At 43.6% G+C, this 24869-nt stretch overlaps 1 protein-coding gene across 1 annotated transcript; it reads right to left on the bottom strand.

Moving 5' to 3' along the window:
• Positions 1-5603: 5603 nt before the first annotated feature.
• Positions 5604-20122, bottom strand: ICOSLG (inducible T cell costimulator ligand). The gene is made up of 7 exons (XM_036394651.2): positions 20039-20122; positions 16332-16372; positions 14029-14400; positions 13266-13550; positions 11568-11744; positions 10099-10134; positions 5604-7736 (listed from the first exon to the last, which is right to left on the bottom strand). The coding sequence occupies exons 1-7, from the start codon at positions 20092-20094 to the stop codon at positions 7726-7728; spliced, it is 978 nt and encodes a 325-aa protein (XP_036250544.1). The 5' UTR covers positions 20095-20122; the 3' UTR covers positions 5604-7725.
• Between the last annotated feature and the right edge of the window lie 4747 nt (positions 20123-24869).

Genomic DNA, 24869 nt, shown 5'->3' on the forward strand with positions numbered 1-24869 from the left:
TCTGCAGTTGTTATCTGCAGTCCTTTACCCCTGACCTATCAGAAGTTGGTTTAATAGTGGGGAAATTGTTTGGTTCAGCAACACCTGCTGTGCTGTAAGTGTCCAAAGGCCCTTAAGGCAACACCTTCCCTGTGGCTGTGACCCACAAGGACAGCAAGGTGAGCAGGGACTTTGTGATGGGAGAGGAATATAGCAGCAACTCTTCAGATCTTGGAACTCACCTTACCTAAAAATCAGTATTTTGAGAGAAAGCCCAATTTTTCCTAGTGTGAAAGTTCAGGCAGGCCCTAATAGCTGTCTGTGTAATTAACTTGCTGGTATTCTGCCAACCTGTGGGGAGCAGCTCCTCAAGAGGGCAAAAAATAGTCTGTGCTGTCTTGGCAGTGAACAGGGACATGAGCTTTGGCATGTTGGGGTGCAGGGGAGACAGGAATATCAATATTCCCTCCCTGTGCCAGTACCAGTCATTGGTTTCTCTGGGTTTGGATTGAAGGCACTTGAGACAGTAATTTGTGTTCACACTCAGCTGTTTATAGTTTCTTATCAGTAACACAGTCTCACTCTTGTGAGTTGGGCAGCTTTTCATTAGAAGGCACAAAATGGCCAACAATCTCTTGTTCCAAGGTCTTTAAGACTGAACTATCCAATGAAGAACTGACACCTGGATTATTTTCCCTTTTAACCCAATAACTGATCCCACAGAGCTGCAAGGGGGACTTTTCTGCCCAATTACAAAATGCCACCCAAACCCATGGAGAAGAAGGAAGGAGAAGCATGAAGAAGAAACCCAGGACAACACCCTGTGCCCTCCATCTTGCTTCCATCCACAACATACTAAAAACCCCAAAACCTCAATTTCTCACCAAGTGATGCACCTACACTGCTCTCTATAATCTATTTCACACTTTTGTGGATTCCAGTCTATCTTGAAGTCTGGGAAACTTTCTCCATGAATGAGGGTCAAAGTCAGTGCTCCCCTGGGGGTCAGGGAACCCCAGAGCAGACACAGAAATATTCCTGTGCCCTGGGTTTCCACAGCTCCCCAAAAAACAAACAGTGTGAATGAAAGCAGTGATGTTCCAGTTGTGTTTGCATCCAGCCTGTGACAGTCCTGCCACTCAGACAGGGGTGTTTTGGGAGCCATGTGCTTTCTTGCTTATCTCCTTGCAAAATTTGACCAGCATTTGGCAAGCTGCTGAATTTCACTTTATCTCTGCTCCACTACACTTTTGCATGTGGCTGCTTTGTGCTCACCTCTCAACTGTGCTGTGTGCTTGCATGGAGCTTTCAGCTGAGATAGGATATATCAGAGATATGATATACAAGTGTTTATTGCCAGGCTGAGTGCTCTGCCCCATCACCTGGGGGTGCAGAGATTGAGATTATAGCTTGCTTTGTAAAAGGTGTAGTGAGAGATCAGTAAAACTGCTGGGCTGTAAAGCCAGGCCTGTGTAGGAGGGATTTAGGGTCCATTGCCAGCTTCTCACCTGGTTTCTGTCTAGGTGCAAAAGGTCAGTGGGTCCCTCCTTGCTGTTTACTGCAGCATTGCCTGGAGACTAAACCAAACAATTCCTTTCCTGTCCTGCCCTTCAACCACACCCCAAATCTTCTGAAAAATATTCAGGCAGGGGCATACCCCTTGTGCCTGGGATCCCTCATGGCTGTAGGGTGCTTGAGCCTGAGCATCTGTGACCTGGGAACACTAAAACCAGTTTTAATGCAAAAGTTGATAAAGCATAAAATGGAGGAGGTGTTTGACACGTGGATTATCTACTACTGTTTCCCAAGACTTGAAGGTCTATTGATGCAATAAATGCAGCCACAGACTCTGGTGGATTCCTTTGGCCAAGTTTTCTGTTTCTGAGGAACCATTTTTTGACTTTGTTTAGAAATAATTTTTTACCCAGATTATGTTGTGATTCAGTAGGAATTGCTGAAAAATGAAGCTGAGACACATTATATGAAGCTGGTCTGCAGCTGCCACATTGCCTAAAATGCTGATGAAAGGCACTGGCTCACTCTGTGCATGCCTGATAGTCTTTTGGTTAATCATTCCAGCTGGCCAGAGTGTATGTTTGGTAGCTCTTCTTTATGGGCTATTTTAAATAAAAACAAATTAAAACTCAATCATTTTCCCCCAGACACCTTCATCTCCTGAGAACTGGCAAATTGTCACTAAAAGTAAATTAAATACCAATCAATTTCCCCCACAAGCCTTCATCTCCTGAGGACTGGCACATTGTCACTGGGCTGGAGAGGATTAAAATATTTTTTTCCCTCTTGCTTTCTTGTTCCTCCTCTCAGCTGGATCAAACTGTCCCATACAAAACAGCATGGGCAGGCAGCTGTCTGCCCCATGATAGTCATGAGCAGTGCAACTTCAAAAAATAAACAGATAATCTGAAGTTAAACAGAACAGTTGCACGAAGTTTGGGGGTTATTTATTATTTATGTGTTTAATTATGTATTCTTTTAATTTTTCCTGCTCAGAGGCACTTACCCCTCAGCACTGGGTTGTGTCCAGGACTCCCAATGGGATCCTCACCTGCTGAGAAGAGACCTGGCACCAAAGCTCACCCTGTCTGGGACCCCTGGAGACTTCACTGTCTCCAAAGCCACTTCCTCAGCCTCTCCAGTCCTTCAGTTTCTGGGCATGCTTCCTGGGCCAGCTGGTGCCAGGACTGCAGGAGACCTTCCTGGGGTGGTGTCCCTCTGCCTCACCCTGTGCAGAATCAGTCACTGAATTCTCCTGGGAAGCGTGGCCATTATCTGGCCAGTCCTCCTGCTTTGTGCAATAGGTCAGGAACAAGCACAGAGCTGGATTTTTCTCATGGTTTTGATAAGAGAATTCAATAACATATCTTGAATAAGAGCAGCCCTCTGTGCTGCAGATACAGCCAGATGGAAATATGGGCATATTGAGACTTAGTCCATGAGGGCAGGGAAAACCAAACCAAGGGCTTGAAAGACCAGGTTTGTGATAGGACTTGTAGTCCTTTTCTGACACAGAATTTAATCACACTGATCTGAGCTGGTTAATAAAACTTCCAACAAGGTGATAAAGATATTTCATGTTTGCCTACTGTTACAAAATTAGCTACAGTTCAGGCATTTTGCACCTTTATTCCATGACCTATTTTTAGTTACAGTAACTGTGATAACTGCAGTGGTGATGCATTTTAGAAGCTAGGTAGCACAATAATGGTAAGTCTGATTGACAGAGAGATGAATTGAGAGGTGTAGAGTTGCTTCTAGTCCAGCATGATGCTGTGGAAAACTTCTTTTTGCAGGCAAATCTGATCTTGTTTCGAAACTGCAGTCTCAGCCCTGTAAGAGGGATGACATGTGACAGCACAGAAGAAATTAAGGAAACATTTGCAGTCACTCCCTGTCCACATTATGGCTGTGTTACTGTTGCTTTTTACTGACACATTATTTAAAGATATCTTTTTCCTCTTTCTAAATTTTTTAGAGGTGATCTTTTTTTTGTGTGCAGTGTAATCCCATTCAAAATTAGCAAACAGCTTCTGTTGACTTATGATGTCTACTGGGGTAGAAGCTGCAAAAAAGTAGACTTTCCAGTCCAGCAAGTGGAAAAAGGTCTCTGCAAGCTGGAGATAGGAGTGTAAGCACCAAGTCAGCTACAGGCAGCCTTGTGTGACTCTGAGCATGACTTTGTGTCCAGTCATCCTTAGCAGCATTTCTTGGCATTACAGAAAAACGAATAAGTAATTTATTAGTAAATTGTTGGGACCTATTTTGGGCGAGTTCAAAGGGCAGCCAAAGCATCCTTGATATATGAGCAGCTATCCCTACTTAGCAGTTTCTGTGCCAGGCTGAAATGAGAGACAGGCTCTTCCCTAACAATATACAAACAAAGAGTTTGTGATTAACAACAATGTCACAAGCAGCTGCCAAGGGCTTGCATTTGACATCAAGGGAGCATGGTTCAGATGCAGTTATTATGCTAAGTGGTGCTGATTATACAGGAAATGTTGGAAGCATTTTTCCCATGTTGGAAGGTAATTGTACAAACTGACCTGTTGTCACCTAAGTGCATCCTGAGAGATGAATGACATAGAAGTCACTGCTCTGTAATTCCCTGGGGTGGCAGATGCAGAGATCACCTCCAAGGACATGTGGGGTGCCTTTAATAAACACAGAACGGGGAAGCTGGGAAGGGGCCACAGTCATCCAGTCCAACCTCTCTGCTCATGCAGAGTGCCCCAGAACATGCTATTCAGGATTGTGTCCACACAGCTTTCGAGCATCTCCAGGGAAGATCTCCACAGTCTCTCTGGGCCTCCTGTTCCAGTGCTCAGCCACCCTCAACAAAAGGTTCTTCCTCATTTTCAGGTGGAACTTTCTGTCCACCAGTTTCTGCCCACTCCTCTTGTCCCATGTCTCAGCCTGCTCCCTGCTCTGAGCCTTCCCTGCAGACAATGACAGACATGGCTCAAGTCCCCTCCCAGTTGTCTCTTCTTGGGCCCACCTCCCTCAATGTTCCCTCATCACTGAGGGGCTCCAGTCCCCCCATCACTTTTGTACCCTTGTTCCAGACTTGCTCCAGGAGCTCCACAATAATCCTCAAGGGGGACCAGATTGCAATGATTCCATCCCATGTCATATCATGGAGGTGGTGAAAGCCCTAATGCCCACCACATATTGAGAGGGAAAGTCCCAAGAGCCTGACAGCTATGGGGGTGTTTTCTCCCTGTGGAGTTAGGCTGTACTCAATTGCTCTTTAGAGCAGTTTCTGCTCCTCTGGAAATGAGAGAGGTTGGAGAAATTACACTTGGGGGTAATGTTACCTTTTGTGCATGTTTGCTACAAATATGAGAAAAATTCACTTTGTAAGCTGGGAAAGCAACAAATAAGTTTTCTTTGACATAGCCCAACAGCTACTGAGAACAGATGTTGGAGTCAGGGTAGATGGAAAAAGGGAAAGCTTTTTTGAGCAAAAGAGATACTTCAGCTCTCTCAGGTAAAAAGATTTAAATAATGAATCTAACAACAGGACAGACGGATCCAGATCACTAAGTAGCAACACGTTTTCTCTTGGGGCTTTCCACTTGTGGTTTACCAGCCATGCCACAACAAAAGTCTTTCACTTTTCTGTTAAAGTGAGTCCATTTATTAGTCTTCCTCCAAAGCTGCATCAACTGTTGCTTTCCTGTGCATGTGTTTAAGTGAGCTGCTGTCTTTAATGAAGGCAAACAGAGGGATGCTGGTGCTCCTGTGCAAGACTGGTCTGGGGGAGTGCAATGAGCTGGTTTCAGTTCTGGAAGCAGGAGTGTGTGCTGTGCCTTTGCTCTGCTTGGGTTTGTGATGTTGGATGAGAAAAGGATGAATCAGCCCAGGCTTAGTGCTGCCCTCAGGCTACTGCCTGGCTTTCCTGGAGTTTGTTGTGTTGTTTGAGGGATTTTGTTGTGTGAGCCAAAATGAAGCACAGGTGGTCAGCTCTGTGTTGTGTTTTTCTCCCCTAATCTGAGGCCTTTGAAAAGGAGCACTGAGGGATGTGGCTAAAAGTAATACTCACTTTGGGTGGAGGCAATGGCTCAGATTGACTTGGCTCTGTGTGTGTTGATAGATTTAGTCAAACATCCAGAAGAATGAATAGACTTTATTTAAAATATAAACATGGCATGTGAAGACAAAAGCTGTTATCACTAAATTCCCAAGTCCTTTTGAATGGTAGCAACCAACTGTCATCTAGGATTTACTGACCTCTAAGAACAGCTGGAACCCTAAGCTAAATGCAAGCAGAGATTTTGCAAGAAAAGGCTTTTGCATTTAGGTGTATCCATGAAGTAGCCCAGAAGTAAGAAAACCCAACCAGTCCAAATTTGTTTTAATGCCATATTGCAGAGTGACTGCTAGGTCACTTCTAACATCTCTGAACCATTACAGTTGCAGAATATAAAAGTGGAAACTACTTGTAGGAAAGGCTTCTGTCAGGTACAGCAGCACCACAGGCTGCACAATGTGACAGATAAGAAGGAAATGTCTGCAGGACTTTTTACTGAACCACTAGGAAATGGTTGCCCTGCACATCTGCACAGATGTTGCTCACATTTTTGAGGTGTCTGCAAGCTTTCTTCAAGCAAGTTCCCTGTAGGGTACACTGAAGACGAGATTTGGACTCAGAAAATATCTGATATCTGGACTTAGGGACATGAGAGAAGCCCAGCTACTCAGCTGGGAGCCTCCTTGGGGGCATTGCTTTGACAAAAGATAACTGCTGCACTGTTGCCAAGTGGCCCTGCCTCCACGTGATGTGAGTAAAACAGAATTTTTACTCAGCTGGGAATTGAAAGCTGATCTTGATATGAAAAATCAGTGTCTGAGCTCAGAGTTGATACTAGAGTGCCTCTTACACACAAAGCAAAAACAAACAAGACTTATTCACAAAAATCAAACAAATTTAGTCTAGCAACTGGTGCAGGAGAGGTCAAGTGTTTCCAGAGCTCAGTTTAAAATAACAATCTCCATCCCCCCATGACAAGATGAGGAAACTGTCCCATCTGGGAAAGAGAGCTTGTAAAAATTCCTCCTCATTCAAAATTTTGTGTCATCAGCAAAGTTTACTCTTTTGCTATTTTCAGGCAGTCAGTTTGGCTGACTTGGGGCTGAAACAGCAACACACATGCACTGGCACAAGGAAAATGCAGCTCTTGGCTTTCTGGACATTCATGGACAACACACTGATAGAATTTGTTTTTTGTTCTTTTTTGTTTTGTTGGGTGTGTGCAAGGATGAGACAAAAGCACAAGTTTGGTTTAAAACCTTCAGTTTAAAATCCTCCCTGGAAGCCACAGGAAGGTGCTTAAATAAAGATTCAGTTGAATCAAGCAGAGCTCAACCACAGGTTTTTTTACCATCCTGAGAAGGTTAAGTCCAGGTAACATGACATTCACTTAGTAGAGAGCACTATTTTTCATTTCTGATTTCCACAGCCTGTTTTTTTCTCACAGCTGGCTCCTGTTGAAAGTGGAAGTCCCCTTTTTGGTGGAATATTTGGTAAAAACCAAAATATTGCTATCAAGGCTTAAAGAAGGCACCTTCCCTTATTATAAAAAATTCAGTATTTGACCCCATTAGAGCAACTCCTGTTTTTGGAGGACTGGGTCAAAGTGGTCTGCCTGGTTCTGTACAAAGTAGCAGCTGGTGAAAAGAGACAATGAAAGGATTGTATTTTAGAGAGAGAAAAACATGGAAGAAGTCACAAATCTCACTCTGCAGAGCCCTTCAGTTTTCTTTCTTTGTTTTAGCTGCCTTTCTTCACCTGCAGTAGCCATCCTCAAGGTAAGGTGGCAGGAACCACATCCCATGCTCCTGAAGGTGGCTGCTTCTGCTCCTGAGAGTCCTCAAGGATCCTGATGAGAGACTGGACAGTCACCAGCTTCCAGTGGTCTGGCACAGAGCAGCTGAGTCCCAGGCTTTCTGCTTTTCCCAGTACAGGTGCCCAAACCACTGACAATCACAGAGGACTGTCCAAAGTGCTGAGCTGGAGTGGTGACACAACTGTTCTGTGGACACAGTCAGTGGCTGGAAGGAAAATTCTGCAGATTTTCCTCTCTATTGTGTTCTAGAAGCTTTTTTTTTTTCTTTGCCATCTCTCTTGGCAGAAATCTGTCACTTGTATTACAAACAATGCTGCCACTGAGGGAGCAATGCTTCTCTTGACACATCTCCAGCTGCCCAAGTTGTTGGCAGACCTTCCATTTAGGCAGGTGCTGTAAGAACAAAATAATTTATTTTTATAAAACAATAGATAAAAAACTCCCTCAGAAATAATCATTCATATGTAACCAGTGGAACAAGCTGCAAAGCTATGGAAAAGACATATTCATGCTGCTGAGAGAGAACTGGTTGGGGAGAAGTCCTGCCTGGATACCCAAGACACTGGGGGCTTTCTGTCCTCATGCCACAGTCTGGAAGTGCCTCTCTGTGCAAATGGAAACAGTGACCTCCTCCCTTGTGAAGGGATATCAGTATCACCTTGGGCTCATTTAAAACTATTTCAGAGAATGAGATGCAAAAATCCTCTCTGTGGCCAAGAGAAAACAGCTTCCTCTGGGTCCTCTCAGGAAATGAAGGAGTTCCTTCATGTAATAGTTCAGAATTGCTCCAGCTCTGAATTTCTCCTCACCAGGGCTTCCTCCCCCACTGCCTGGAGTGGGTGGTTGGAGAGACTGATCCCACCAGGATGGAGTTACTCTTCCTTGCAATCTGCCTTCCTCCCAGTTTCCAAACTCTTTTTTGCCTTTGTAACAGCAAAGTTAGTTTCAATATCTCATTTTGGTTTGCAGCGTTCAGGATTCTCATTGCCATGAAACAACCTGGCCTTCTTCAAAAGGTGCCAGAAGCAGAAGTGCATTTACAGCAGTATTGAAAAGCAAAATGCTGTGGCAGAGCATCCCCCAGGATGCACCTCCCCAGGGCCTTATTCCCCTACCACACACAACAGAACTGAAAATACCAAGTAATGATTGAATTAGGCTAGAATTTCTCCTAGAGCTCATCTTTTGTACTAAGGTAGTACCAGCTTTATTTCCAAATAATTCCTGCCAGATACTGGTTCTCTCTTTTGTTAAGAAATCACAAAGCAGCAAACCTGGACTGATGGACTGATAGCCTGGACAAACTCTGCCTCAGTGCTCAACTACCATTACCCTTAGACAATTTCGTCTAACATCTGGCTTAAATCCCCTTTGTTTAAGTCTGCTGTGCCTTAATTGCTGTGTCAACTGGGTTAGCACAATAAATAACTTGTCCCATCCTCTCAAAAAACACTCTGAAGAGGGTTGTTATTTTGTCCTTAATCAGCCTGGCCTTCTCCAGCCTAAACAGACATAATCCTAAACAGAGATGACATTCCCTGGACCATTTTCATTTCTCTGGTATTAATCCAAGTTGCCCTTAAATTAGGATGCCCAAAATGTGGCCCTCAGAGGTGGGACAGCTTCTGTCATCAGTGAGCCACCAAAGCTGCTGTCCCACCTCCTCTTGCACATGTGGAGTGGAGAAATGACAAAGGAAAGACAGCATCTGGAAGGTGCCCTTGTTCTGTCCTCAACGAACAAATCACGCTACAGCAGCCTTCAATACAAACATGATAAATATTTACTCTTACTTATGCCACTGAGGTTTTTTTACTAATGGGCTAAGGCCAGGGATCAAACCAAGAAGGGCCTGCTCTAAGTCAGTCTGGAGAAGAAAAAGTCGACCTTAAATGAGCTGCTTGTGTTATGTCAATGCAGTTCCTAGGAACAAAAGGAGAAAATGTCTCTTTATTTTAAGGAGAAAATCCATCCTCCTCCATAGATTATGCTCTGCAGGAGGGAATGCAACAGCTGTTGATGTTTAGCAACCACAAATGTTGGGGATCAGGCTGTGGTCTGAGAAATAACTGACCATTAACCCAGTTGCCATGGCTGTCAAAGAAATTCCAGGAAAAGTAAAAGCCTTTTTTATGGGTTTATTTATTTAAGGGTTATTTTGCTTCTGCTTGACACTATGCATTGTGTACATTCACAGAATCTGCTACAGCAAACTATGCTCTAACTAGTACAGTTTTAGTGAAACCACAGTATTTTCTGCCTGTTTTGCAGACACACAGGCAACAGTCATTAGATTCATAGAAACTACCAAATGAGATACCAAATAGGCAGATATTTCACCCTGTACTCTTGCAAGTCTTCTGTCCAATTTTTTTCCAAATCTGTCTTTATTTTTTCACCCAATTTTCATTTTTTTCCCTACTATAAATAACAAATGAATTTGTAAACCAGCTGGCCTGCAATATTGTGTGGCAATAAAAATAAAAATATGAACATGGTGAAGGTCTGAAGAGTATGTTTCTTCTAGGAAAGGTAGGTTTTTTTTAAAATTGGGTGTATATAGGCTCAAGTTCACAGACATGATGCAAATGATGTCCCTGTATCCCAGTTAAAGATCACCTAGTAGTGCATAAAAAAATGCTTCACTTTGTATCATCTAGCAAGTCTAATCTAAAGGCTTGTGTTGAACCTGAGTACTGAAGCTATGAAGTTAAGTAATTTGAGACAAACAAAATAATATATTTTTAATACTTACAGCTGAGTCCTCCTTGGTCTTCTCTTTGCTGGACATCTGTTGGAACAAATGCATGGGTTTCAGCATGTAGGATAGACAACCACCAACTTCAGAAAAATGAGATTCATATTTAGCAACATCCACCAAAGCTGAGGGTTCAATGTGCTAAATGTTCTGTAAAATGCAGTCCAATATTCTATTTGCTTACAATCCAGGCTACCATTTCAGAAAGGAGAGGTTTTGGGATTGAAGTGATGGCCCCGCTCCCCATCTTGGGACAGAGTCCTGCCTCACTCTTGTTGTTTCTGTAGGAAGGACATTACTTCTACAAGAGCTGCTGCAGATCCTGGACAAGATCACACCCCTGCTTTCCCCTGATTTTTTCTGAGGCACCCAGGGTTGCTAACATTGAGGAAGAGGGCACAGACTGAAAACATGCATTGTCCTTGTCCATGAAAAGTGTGGTTGCTCCTGCTCTGTCCCTTAGATGTTGGCTCCTGGATAGGGGCTTAGAGCAAGTGCTCAGCTACATTGGCAGACTCAGTCTGGCCCTCAAGATGTCTTTTAGAGCTTTTTTAGAGTCACACACGTGGGCAAATCCAGCTACACAAGGGTAGCCATGTGACCAGCTACATTTCTGCTTGATCCCAGCAGGATCCTGACCCTTAATCATCCAGCCAGTGACTCTAAAGCTCTCAGGACTGAATTATGCTCTGATTTCTGCTTCAAACTGTGCTATGATGAGCAAGCTACTGACCCCAGTTCTGTTTTGTGCCATCTGTCCAGAAGGAGCCTGCAGGGATCAGCTGACAAACCATAGCCCAAACAGACACAAAGTCTGAGTTACTCTCACATCCAGAAATTACTTCCTGTGAGGCTCAGAATTCACAGAATCACTGGTTGGAAAAGACCCTCAAGATCATTGAGTCCAACCCAGCCCCAACAGCTCAACTAAACCTTGGCACCCACTGCCACATCCAGGCTTTGTTAAACACACCCAGGGATGGGATGGGGACTCCACCACCTCCCTGGGCAGCCATTCCAGAACTTTATCACTCTTTCCATAAAAAACTTTTTCCTAATATCCAACCTGTATTTCCCTCAATGCAGCTTGGGACTGTGTCCTCTGGTTCTGCCAGTGCTGCCTGGAGAAGGAGCCCAGCCCCACCTGACTACAAACACCTTGCAGGAAGTTGTAGAGAGTGATGAGGACTCCCCTGGGTCTCCTTTTCTCCAGGCTAAACACCTCCAGCTTGGAGAAAGGCACAGACACAGGAAGAAAGGCTCAGACACAGGAAGAGAAAATCATAAAGAATAACATATCCTGAGGCACTAGATTTCCTCCCCAAGGCATCCCAAGTTTTTGTTAATGGCAGGATTTCCTACTGCCAAGGGCAGGTAGCTTAGTCATACTTCATCTCTTCCTGTTGGATTTTGGAAGTGAAAAAGGATTCTTATAATTTGGTCATGCAAATGAAGTGTCTCATTACCTTTATAGGACACTAGATTAGAGGACCTCCTTCTCCACAGCCAGCAGATTAAACCAGTTAGAAGACCTATCACAAAGACAATGCCAATGATGGCAGCTGCTTGAGCACCTCGTCCTTTTTTTTCAGGTTTTTTGTCACTTTCTGTGCCAGCATCACTGATTTTCTTCTGCTGTGTGTCTAGAATAAAATAGAAAAGGATGTCATAAGGCAAATATTTCACCATGTCTTCGATGCATAAAAAATTCTGAAGGAGTCAAGATTTGTGCTATTCATATCACTGTGATTTTGGTGATTCCTTCTGAGTAAGACACATCTCCAACTAATTATGTCTAAATACCAGTTTACTCTTCCCTGTCATCATAATGCATCCATTCTTCTTTTTTCCTTTTTCTTCTTTCCCTCCAGCTTTTAGAGACTGTATGTTTGGGCTTGTATCTAGACTCAGCTGAAAATAAATCTATATAGAATCTATAAAGCAAACCTGATAGTGTTCAGAAAAATGGGTGAAAATCTGCTTCCCTGAAGTTAGTGAAGAATCTTCACTCAATGCTGCAAACTGAAGGTTTCAAATCACATCTCTGACTCTTTCAAGTGCGATTGAGAGACTTAAAAAAACCCCACAAAAATATTAATATGAAGATCCTTTCCCTCAGAAGACAACATGACAATACCATTAGGAAACTAATGATGAGGTTACTTAATTTTCCTTTAATTTGGGATGACAGCATGGTGTATTATCACATAAACACTCTACTGTGCAACTTCTGCTCATGTGCTCAATTTTTGCTCCTGGAAATAGTTTATATTGTTTGCCTACATGCATGGGATCAGTGTTAGGGGTGTTCAGGTAAATTAGCTGTGGGTATCCAGCTACAGTTATGGAAATATTCCAAGCTCCTTGCACCAGGGTGCAGAGACCTGTGAGAGAAAGGTGTGGCTGGAGGCAGGACCAGGAACAGCAGTGAGATCAAACAGCCACCTCCAGATCAGCCTTCCACTCCAGACAGATTCTCTACACAGCTTTTTGGAAATAATGAACTCTGGCAGTGGTACTGAAACTATAACTTCTTAATACCTTTTTTTAAAAATAGCTTTCTGGTTTTGTGAAGAGTTGAATGACTAAATACTTGCTTTTACTATTAATCATCACATCAGCAATAATTAGCACATTACACTTGTGCTATAAAGTACATTGTTCTGTTGAGCTCATATTGCCCATTTGCTGCAGACCTGGTTTAAGTTGTGCACTGTATTAAATTGAGTTTTGGAGAAAATGGAAATTGAATTTTGGAACTCGGCAGAGTAAAAAGCAAATATTAGTATTGCAAAGCCATTGTGTAGGGGGTCAGAAATCATGGATCTGCTGGATGGTGGCCCCTAAAAAACAACCTGACTCCCCAAACCATCATGTTCCTGAGGAACTAAAAGGTTAAGCTCAGCAACTGCCTCAGATCCAAGAGCTTCTCAGTGCTGTTGTCACAACACACTTGGTGGGTTATTTGCTTCAGTGTGGATGATTTAAACATCAGGTCCATGGCTAAGCACAAGTGGAGCTTGAAACAAGGCCCAAGATCTTCTCAGAACATTTTGGAACCACTGAATTAATGCATAGCCCTCATTAATGTGCATCTACAGACAGAGACATGCTGGTTGAAATTCCTGCTACCTAGAAAACAGAGGCAGCATGAGGGAACTTACAGTTGGCTGATAGATTTTCCTGCAGCATCTCATTTTCTATGGAGCACTCTATTTGCATGTTAGAAGTGGCTGCCACCTTCAGTGTGCTGAAAACACTGAAGGTGCCGTCGTCGTGGGATATGATCTCAGTTTGTGAGGGATGCAGGCGACTGTTGTTCACTTTATTGATCCAGTAAACGTTGGGCTTTGGGTATCCATTGCCAGACCTGCAGTAAAAGGTCACCTCCTCTCCAGTGCTGTCACTGTTTCTTATTGGTCCACTGAGTATTGGTTTGCTGTAACTCGCTGGAGAGCAAGGAGAAAAAGAAATAGTTGTCGATGTTTTGAAATGTACTGGAAAGGCAAAATTTTGGGATGGATTCTGAACAAACTGCTGGATTTCACACCACCCTCATGACTTGAAAGAGAAGTGCCTGCAGGTTTGGTCTGTAAACCACAGAGCTGAGAGAATCTCTGAGAGGGCAGAAAGCTAAAGCCAAACCCAAAGGAAAAGGACCAACTTCAGCTGCTGTCACCCAGTCACATGCAAGAGCTCTCTTACCCATGAAAAACAAGAAGAAAAGAAACAGACACTGGATAAACAGTTTTTACATTCATTTTCCAAGGTTTACGTTCCCTGTCTTACATTAAGCAGAGAAGACTTCATTTCAGCAAAGAGCAGAAGTCTGTTTCAAAATTAAAGTTGTGCTTAAATATAGTATTGAAATAGCACAAATTTGAAAAGTAGAAAGGAGAATTTGGGCAAAGTGACACAAGTTCTTACCTGCTAAGCTGAGAACCACTTCCGCCTGGTGAATCACTTTGGGAAGTTCAGTTTTCTCCTGCACTATGCATTTATATGTATGTTCATCACTCTGGCTGACATTTAGCAATAGCAGAGAGAAATCACCATTTTCCAACTTATCCCAGAATAATTGAGTTCTGTCTTTAAAGTGAATACATTGATTACTGTTATCATCTTGGCCAGAGATCAGTACATGTACAACTGAACACTTTTCTTGATAGGAATCATCAGCTATTTGCCAATATACCCGTAGATTTTTTAATTGCAAGGGTTTCTTTTCGTTATAAATGCAACTTAGTGTGACGTTGTCTCCAAGTTTACTGATGATGTTCTTCTTCTCTCGTGCAGTAACTAAAAGATTAAAAGAGAGAGAGAGAGAAAAAAGGGAGATTATGTGGGGAAAAAAGTAATTATTTTTGAGTACATTATACCACATATAGACTCTGTTATTAGTTTTATAGCAGGTAGGTGAGTATGCTCTCTTCATAGTCATTCCTATCTCCCAAATTTCCAGTGGCTAATTCTCATCATGTCTATTTGTCTGTGCATTGTCCAAAGGGACCTTTTCTCTGAAAGCAGTGTTAATCATTCCTAGCCCCATGGATACCCACATTTCACTTTGCACACTGACTGCAGACACACATTCAGGTCCTAATGCTTCAATAATCACTTTTTTTTTAATTAAGAAAAATGCCAAATAACTCCACTTAGATCACAAGAAGTGGAAACACTGATAAGAAAGAGTGCTGCCATTATTTTGAGACCCAAAAAATTAAGAAGGGAGTTAAAAGAAGTACTTCTCAAAGCCGGCATGACAAAGCAACCACATTTTACTGCTACTGTCAGTGACACCCTCTGAACAAATACACTCAGCTGGCAAACCAGCACACCCAGATACCTCCAGTGGCACATTCATTAGACATTTACATCTTGAGGGTCACTTGAGGTAAAGTCAGAACTTCATCTGGCTTTCAGAGCACTTTTCCTGCCTTTTGGACATGAGAAAGGCAGCCTCTGCTCCATGTGAGCAAGGCAAAGGCACAAGGTGATGACAGCTGATGCAGAAAGCTCAGCTCAGTGAGTCCCATAGGGCTGGGCAGCTCTGCCCACGGCCTCCCTGCTGGATCCCTGCCCTCCAGACCAGCAGCCAAAACCTCACTGGTGCAACTGCTTGGTGGCACCAAAGCAGTGTTTGTGTTGTGGGTGCCAGGCAAGAGGGGCCAGGCATGGGGCTGGATGGGAGAGATTACAGCTGGGGGAAGGGATTACCTGGGTGGATGGCTGAGGGGGAGGAAGATGACAGGAGTGGAGGTTGGGAAATGCAGAAACAGCATGTGGTGAGGTGGGAGGGAGGTGTCAATGCTAAAAGGGAACCTGTCTTTGTGAGGGTGCACTGGACTCAGAAACAGCTCATCTATACATTTGAGTTGGGCACCCTGGTCTAAAACTACCACTGAGGCAGGCACAGGGCTTGCAGGGAGAAAGGCAGGATGTTTACCAGGTACTAGGACTGAAATAACAGGCTTGAAATGCAACACAAATGCTTGGTTCAGATTTTGGGAAACCCGTTGGAATAGCAGGAAAAGTAATGCCCTGGCAATGATGGGTGCAACCTCATGACTGGATAGAGACAGGCCAGCCAGCATCTGTTGGGACTGAATCTGGTACAGATTGTCCTGATATTGGGGCCAGGGAGTTTCCTTGGTGACTTTGTTGAGGTCCTTCTCAGTGATTAAGCAAGAACAGAGGAGAGAACTCTAAAAACATTTTAATATCACCAGATGGTGTAATTTAATTCTACCTTTGTTTTGCAAGGGATATTTTAGAACCATGTAAAAATAAAATGACTAATAGTAGGAGTAAATTTACTATTAATAAGTAGTAGTAAAATTACTAGCATTGGCTACTTGATACCGTGACATATAATTCTACTCTTGAGTATACAGGCATGTTAGATCTGCTTATCAGCAGCTCTTATTACTCCACTTTTAAGGCCTTTTGTTGACAGAGGTAAGTACACAGGGAAGTCTCTGAAGCAAGAAAAGCAATCTAAGCAAGAGCATCCATAAGGTCCCTTGCTGCTCTCTGCAATGAAACAGAAATTGATTTTATCTTCTTTCCCTGATGCATATCAGAGAAACATTTTACTCTGAGGAATTCTTCAGTATCTTGTAGAAAACACAGAGATGTTAATATTGTACATTTTACATCTACCTTGTGCAATTGGCCAAACACATTAAAGGGAGGACAGTTTAATTTTTACTGAGTTTTTATGAACTTACCAGCTTTCAGGATAAGAAGAAGCAGTAACAGAAATCTGTACCTAAAACAAAGAGCAAATATGTGTTACAACTGACTTTGCATCTCTGTTGTTTAAATAAGCAATAACCCCAATTTTGATTGTTTTAATATAGTGGCAGAAGTAGGTAAATTAGGTACTGCTCCCATGTAATGCCCCATTAAGTATTTGCATTTTTGACAGCTGCAAAGCTTCTGTTTATACAACTCAGCAGTGGTTTGGTGGCCAAGGCCACGAATAGCAGCAAAATGCACTAATATTGGAATCAGGGCAGAGGGCATGAAGCTGGTGTTGGGCCTGTCTTCTCTTCTGAAAGAATTGATTGGCTTGCTGGACAAACAGGTTCTAGAGGCTATCTGGGTCACTGGGAGGGACAGTGGCTGCACAGGTCAAAACCCTATAAAAGTTTCCAATCTTTTGCTGAAAGTCCAGGAGTCATTTTGTCTGGTTAAAGGAAAACAACAACTGACCATGCTGCCCACCAGGTTGTGCACTGAGTAAAAATGTGTAAACAGGAAACCTGCTGATAGTGGAGAGCTGTGCAAAGGTTTTTGCTGGGAGGAATTTGGTGTGTTTGATTACTCAGGAGGGGCAAATCTGTGCAGGAGTTTCTCCAAAGGAAAGGAGGCTATAGGAAACCCAGTTTAACCCATCTATAAAGTCCAAGTGATTTAACTCCCATCCCACAGGGGTTTAAGATAAATGGACAGCACTTCCCTGTGAGTTACTTTAAAATAGCCTTTCACCACCACACCTAGTTACACATTGTGCTCTCCTTCTTCCAGATTGCTGTAGGAAGGGAAAGAAAGATGCTGGAAAGGTTTTGGAATGAGAACTGTGTGGCTGAGCTGGCCACCTTGATATTACTCAGATGCAATAAGGTTGCAAAGCTGAGCTGACAGGCAGAGGAACAGGAGCTCTGGCCTGTCACCAGTGTACCCAGCTCTCCTTTGCAAGCAGAACTGAGAGGCCACACTACCCAGGTTCAGCTGGTTCCCTTCCCCCAGAGTTCTCATGATGCCTTAAGTTTTAGCTTTTCATATTTTCCAGATTCTGTACTGCATTAGTATATAACTCTGAACTTAATAGAAAGTGTTAGCAAGTTCTCTTCACAGTTTAATTAGATAAAACAATCCTTTTCCAGCTGGAGAACCAAGGACACTGTGGCAGCTTTAGGCCCAAAAAGTGCAAACAACAGGGAACTGAGGAGAGCAATCTGGGAGGATGGGACTGCATAACCTGGAGCTGTAATTGGACAATTAACCCCAATATGGAAATGGACCAAAACTTATAGAAGTGTGAAAAGCTGTGACCCAGGAACCCATCCTGGGTGTAGCCCCAGCCAGGCTCTTGTACTGCCCAAGGTGCATCCTTTGAAGGCCTTTTTAATAAATCCCTGCTTTATTCCTTTAATGCTGTCAATCCTCTGTTCCAGGCAGCCTCTCAAGGCATCACCCAGCCCTCAGCCAGGCCCAGCACTGAGCCCTGAGCTGAGGCAAAGGGATTGAGGGATACCTGCTCCCAGCAGGCCATTTCTGCCCAGGATTGAGCTCCAGATTCCCCCACCCAGGCTGGTCACTGCCTTCCCTCCAAACCAACCCTGCCCTGTCTGGCCCTCCTCCCTCCAAGCCCTGACCTAAACTCACTCCCCAGCAGCCATTCCTCACTTTACAAAATCCCCTCTCTTCCAGGCTTCTTGCCCTTTCCCCACAGCTCCTTTGTCCAGCCAAGCACAGGAATTCACACATCCCTTCCCAAGCACAGCTTTGCTCCTGCCCAGCTTTGCTCCCATCACCTGCCTGGGCACAGCCTTGGGCTCCTCTGCTGCAGAGGAGTGTCTCCAATTCCAACCTGTCCACCAGGAAAATTATCATCTTCCCAAACATATTCACCTTCCCATGCAGAGAACATTCCTGACACAAAATCTACATCTACTCAAAGCCCCATTTCCAGAGACTGAGGTAGAGAAATTTTAGGGGAGAATCAATCTGAATTGTATTATTTTTTGTATAAAGAATACACTTAATTTTATTTTTCTGTGTCCTTTGAAATTATTTGATAGATGAGGCTTGAAAAGTTTAAGTGTATACCCAGTGTGGAAAATTTCTGCTCTATTACTTCAGCAAATCTGCAATCAGTCTCAAAAGAAGTCTCCCAGGGAAGCACACCTAAACATTCTGTACTATTATTTATCTTCTACTACTTCTCTTACATTAAGTAGTTTATTAACCAATATCAAAGATGTAAAACATACAGCTCTACAAAACAGAACAGCAATAGATTTTTTTTTACTAATGCATAAACATAAGTGTAAAGATTTTGACAGTGGCCTTTACACGTGCATTTGCATTTTATTTCTGTTGTATTTTTTACACTGTTCAGGAGTCATCACTTTTCTGCCAGGCTTGTAGATGTTTGTCTTGACAAGCTCAGGTCATGTAGTCATCAATCTTTCTTAATCCCATGCCTGTGTTTGGTTTATTATTCCCAACCCAAGTTAGAAGCTGTGGATATAGCAACTCATTTGAATAGAATGAAAACAATAACTGATTAATACTTAAGAGACTCTCTAGGGAATTTCCCATAGTAGGAATTTGCTAATGCCAGCAGACATTTAGATATTCAGCCAGAACTGATTCTCATATATATGTATACAAAGCAGATCTTGATTTCTTATTTTAATAAATGATGCCACAGTCAAGGTTAGACAGATCCAGAGATGCCTCCTCCTCCTTCTTGAAGGAAGTTGCAGCTGTGGTTTTGAGGGGGTGGTGTCCACCCACGATGTTCCCCTGGAATGGCTTTAGTTCCAAGCTTCAGTTGGAAAAAGGGAGAAATGCTCTGCCTGCAGAGAAACCTCTACATTCACTCAGCTCCTGTGTCCATCACTAGCAGTGAGCTCAGTTAAGTGCTGGCATAGTTGCACTACCTTCTTCGTGTCTTAGTCTCCTAAATTTTTAAAAAAATATATAAACTTTTTTACTTTTTCAATTCTTTCCCACACCTTCCTCTTCTGCAAGTGCTTTAAAATGCCGTGTGAAACAGGAGAAAGTTGCACTTCTCCTTTCATGGGTGAGACGATTTTCCTACCAGCACCTCAACTTCTCCAACACTACTTATCTTAAAGCCACGGGATGCTGCTGCCATGGCATGCTCTAGCCAGGCAAGAGACATCCTGATGCTTGCAGTAACAACTTTGGGGGCTTTGCTGCACTGCTGAGACCCACTTTGTCCCCTAGCCTTGTGGTGACACGGTTTTTCCCGATCAGCAGGTGCCCTAAGCGTGTCACCTGCGGAGCTTTTCTAACACCTGCTCTAAGGCAGCGCCACCCGGGGCAATAAACCCCAGCGAGTCACGTCCCATCGCAACCCTTCAGCTGAAAATATCCATAAAAGGCGTTGATTGCCTGGAGCCCTCCATGGCTGCTATGACAGGGGACCCCTGCCCGGGCTGACGGGGAGCTCTGGCAACCCCCGGCTCCCTGCTCCCGGCTCCGGGAGCGCTGCCGCCTGTCCCGGCTCCGTGGGTCTCCTCCCTGAGTGCATTTTAGCAGCCCAGCCCCCGCCAGCGCTTTCCCTGCCCGCCGCAGCAGCAAAATTCGCGTTTCCCAAGGGCGATGCGCATCCCTGCCCGGGAAGCGCACAGGGAGCGGCAGCAGCGACCCTTCCCCGCGGCCGCCATTCACTCACCCTCGCGGCTTCATCGTGCCGGGCCAGCCGTGCCGTGCCGAGCCGAGCCGAGCCATGCCGTGCTGAGCTGAGCTGAGCTAAGCCAAGCCGAGCCGAGCCGAGCCGAGCACCAGCTGCCCGCCTCGGGCCGTTCCCTTTCTCCTCCCACGCCTCCTCCGCCGGGGATTTCCGCCTTCCGAGCCGGTGAGCGGGACCCGGCACAGCCCGGCCCGGCCGTGAGGGGGCTCGGGGACCCGGCACAGCCCGGCCCGGCCGTGAGGGGGCCCGGGGACCCGGCACAGCCCGGCCCGGCCGTGACGGGGCCCGGGGACCCGGCACAGCCCGGCCCGGCCGTGACGGGGCTCGGGGACCCGGCACAGCCCGGCCCGGCCGTGAGGGGGCTCGGGGACCCGGCACAGCCCGGCCCGGCCGTGAGGGGGCTCGGGGACCTGCCCGTCCCCAATGAGCGCCTTCCAGAGCCTCGTCGGGGCCTCTGGATGGGGGATCCCGGCTCCTGCAAGTCCATGTGCCGTGAGGGAAGGACGACGGTCCCCGTCAGGCGGGACCCCCCTCACGCTGCTGAGGAGCCGGGGCTGGGCGGCTTTGGCCATAGCGCGTTGTGGAAGACACAACGGCGTTGTGAAAAATGCGTATTTTATGACTGCCTTCTCGCAAATATTAAAACGAATATTGTATGTGTTATGTTAGAAAGTTATGCTGTATTGATTTTCTTAAGTAGTGTGTTAAATATGGTTTTAGGTTATAAAAAATGTTAAAATAGAAACTATGCTATGGAAGATACTTTTTTAAAAGAAAGGACTCGCAGCGAGATAGCAGCCACAGGACACCTAAATCTTTCAGAGAAAGAGAATTTATTGTTCCATTATCAGGAGAAACGAACTTCTTCCTGCCTTGCTCAGCCATGAAGACACCATTAGGATAAAGAGGAAGAAGCTGACACTGACCAGACAGAATCCTGTGTTTGAATGGAATTTTTGCATCATGTATGAGATGTATGGATGTGCAACAGGCTATTGCTTTTAAGGGTTAATCTTCTGTTAACATGTGTCCTTTTTGGGCTTATTTTGCCCAGAAAGAGGTACCCGGACTGTCCATAACTCTTTGTTTTTTATTGTCTCATATTGTCCTAAATCCTAATTGTCCAAATTTTTATTACTATTATATTACTATTATTATAACCATTCTAATTATATTACTATTTTTATAACCATTTTATTACTATTAAACTTTTACAATTTTCAAAACAAGTGATTGGCGTTTTTCACAGCCGTCCTCTTGGCTCTGCGAGGCGCTGGAGTTCGGTGCCACAGCCCCGGGGGAGGGCAGGGACTGCACCCGGTGATCTCGGAGATCTCGAAGAATCCTGCCTGGGAAGCGGGAAAGTTGTTTTTCAAAGTACGTTAAGTGTATGTTTACATAAATAGCATCTTTATTCTGTATTTATATTTTGTAAATAGCTAAGTGGGATTTGATAGAGAACAGAACCGCACCTGGAGCTGTCGTAGGTGTGTTGGTGAGGGGGTGTTTTAGCACCCCCCGGCTGTTTGAAAACTGCGGTTCTCAGTCGCTACAGTTTCATTTTCGGCTCCACATCAATGGCTGTGTTTGCCTTGTTTGTTGTCAGGAGCTCAAACCCAGCTGGAACCTCTTTGCCAATGTGAGCATTTGTGACACAAGGCACAAAACTTTCACAGCAATGGTTAAAGTCTAGCACATTCATGTTTTATTTTTTCAGGGTTTTAGTCACCCTGGGAATGCGATGACGCTGTGCACAATGAATATGAAACTGTGGGGTTGTGCAAGACCCGCCATCTCAAGGCCATTTCCTCTGCCAGCCAGCAAGAGGGGGATTTCAGTTTTGGGTCTTAAAGCTGACACTACTTCAGCCTCTCTGTATCACTGACACCTGCAAATCAGTTGTAGCCATGATATTTTCTGAAAAATCCCTTTGCCAGGATTTTTCTCCTGAGAAGCTGAGAAGCCTCAGAAGAAAAGAAAAACAATGGTTATCTGCTGCTGTGGAATGCAACAGGTGCATCTGGGATTGGTCTCATGTGGTTGTTTCTAATTATTGGCAAGTCACAGTCCAACTGTCTCGGACTGTCTGGTCAGTCACAAGATTTTATTATCATTCCTTTCTATTCCTTTCCTTGCTAGCCTTCTGATGAAATCCTTTCTTCTATTCTTTTAGTATAGTTTTAGTATATAATTTTCTTTTAATATAATATATATCATAAAATAATAAATCAGCCTTCTGAAACATGGAGTCAGATTCTCATCTCTTCCCATGTCGGGACTGCTTGCAATTCCCACTATCAGTCATCCTTTTGGGAGGGTAGGCCTAAATTTGTGCTGAATTTAAAGAAAGATCAACATTCCTATGGAATTCTGCCTGAATCAGAACATATTTGTATCAGCCAATTCATGTCTTTCACTGAAACATTTCCTGATGGTACATCTTAGTTTGGGAATTGTTCTTTTGATATTTTAGGTGTTGTTTTTAATAGCAGGCATCTGGTGAATGGGGATGTACAAAGAATCAGTTCTTTGTGGCTAAAAACTTCCTGACTTTAAAAGCTTGGGAGTTTATATGTGACTTTTTACAGTTCTGGATATAATTTTTTTTCTTTCTAAGATACATAATTTGAAAGAACTCTTCTGCTGTTCTTTGCAATGGCTTCTATCCTGCTTTTTTCACTCCTCTGTACCAGTTTTGGTGGAAAGGAATGTCCCAATAAGCAAGAAAGGCAAATGTGTCTCCATAGCCAGGAATCTCTTTAGGATTTGGAAAGGTCAGGTTGCAAACTACTTTGCTGCCTGCATCAGACTTTTGAATATGGATTGCCTGATAAATTTTTAATCTATAAGTCAACCTGTCTTCTATTTCCCTTCTAAATGGTGTTCACAATGGCCCAGCCTTATGCAGGTAACTTGCCCCTATCTGCAGAATTCTTCAGAGGACATGAAATATATGGATGTTCTTCTGCCGCTGGCTCCATTCCTATGGAACACACTGAGCAACCCTGTGGTTAATAAAAGTGGGTTCTCACTGCCAAATCATTGTCATTACATGTAAGATGTTTCTTAGTATACAAGCAAAAAAAAAGAGAAGCAGCTGCAGCTGATATGGTTCCTTGTATTTACACTGAATATCACACAATAAAAATGTATTTTTATTCTTCTGAACACAGATTTGTTAATATGGCATTTGCTAGCAATAAGTTGGGGTATTTGGTTCAGGGTCAAAAGAGAGACCTCAGTGATGTGATCTTTGCTCTACAAGTATCCCATGAAAAATAAGATGAACAATAACAGACAGGTGCTTGTGAAAAGTTTTCATCAAAGATGTGGCTCCTCATTCCTATTACCATGCACTCACAGAAAAATTCAGACAGAGACAGCTGAGTTCCTAGAGTGATTTTAAAAACACCCTAATTGTTGACAGGTAATTTGTCCTCTCTTTAGTGTGGACACACGACTTGACACAAAGCATCTAAGGCTGTCAGGAAAATAAAGTAACTCCTACAGCTTGTGTGTGGCAAATATGTTGCCTGTGGACTTTGAAAGTAGAAACACTGCGAAGATTGAGGGGAAAAAAAAAAGAGAGAGGAAAACAGTATCCCAGTTTTTCCAGGCTCTTAGAGAAATGAGAGAGCTGTTTGCTTTCAGATGTGTGTCATGCAAAGAGAACTGGTGGATCTGCAAAACACCCATCTTACTAATACAGTTATTGAGAATCCAGAGTGAAACAGAGACATATATAGAAGAAAAGAGACATATATAGAAGATATATATTCACTAAATTTATAGAAGAAAAGATCTCAGATTGAACACCTTCGGGGACAGGAAAAAGGGGTGACAGGGTTGTGTGTGGTGTGTAGGACTTCAACTGTGTTTGGAGTCAGCCATGAAAGAAGTGCTGTGACACCTGAAATATATCACATCCTTATGGAATGGTGTCCACAAATCTCTGGTTTTTGCACTGTGGAGGTTTCAGTGTGTGGCACTAAAGCTTTACTAGAGTAAAGTATGACTTGCAACTGGGAAAGAAGTCAAGAGAGAAATCACAGTAGCTTTGGCCACTTGTGTGATTTTATGTAGGGGTAAAACCAAAAGAAGGCACAAGGTGTGAATGATTTTGCAACGCTTTTCCAATACCTTTTATCTGCCTACAGAGAAGCTAATAGAATTAGCAGATGGAGGAGGGACACTTAATAGAGGATGAGGGGAACACAAACATATTTTTTTTTCCTTAACTAGTGGAGACAGTGGAGTAAGACAGCGAAGCTGACTGCTAAGAGCAGTCTGGTGATGGGAAAAGATGCAATTGCAATTAAAATATCTTGTGATTCTGAGAAAACCATTTGTGAGAAGTCAATGAAAAAGAGGAAGCGATTGTCTCTTTGTTTGCTCTCCTGCTCACATTTTGTTGTCACAGCAGGCACTCAGGGAATTGGCCAAAAATATCACTTTAAACACCCAAATTCCAAGATTGTTCCATACAAAAGAGGAAACCTGTAGCCCTGTAAAACACATGTTTTGGGCAAAATGTACTCTGTGTTTGTGGCAGCAATGACAATCCATTTATTTATACCCAGAGAAGGAAAGTACTGTGTTATATTTAGTTATGTTGTTAGAAAGGAGCACTGATATTCACAATTCTTTATTAATTGTGCATGTTTAGATAGCTGATTTTCTCTTGTTTTCGGAATAACAAGGGAATATCTATACTATAACAATATTTTTCCCAGCTCACTGTGTGTGGGCATGTTAAAAAAAAAAAGATCCACCATGGTATGTCATTGCTGAAAATGTCTCTTGAGCCTCTTGT

This window comes from Molothrus ater, chromosome 2, assembly GCF_012460135.2.
Source record: "Molothrus ater isolate BHLD 08-10-18 breed brown headed cowbird chromosome 2, BPBGC_Mater_1.1, whole genome shotgun sequence".
In the NCBI taxonomy this organism is placed as follows: domain Eukaryota; kingdom Metazoa; phylum Chordata; class Aves; order Passeriformes; family Icteridae; genus Molothrus; species Molothrus ater.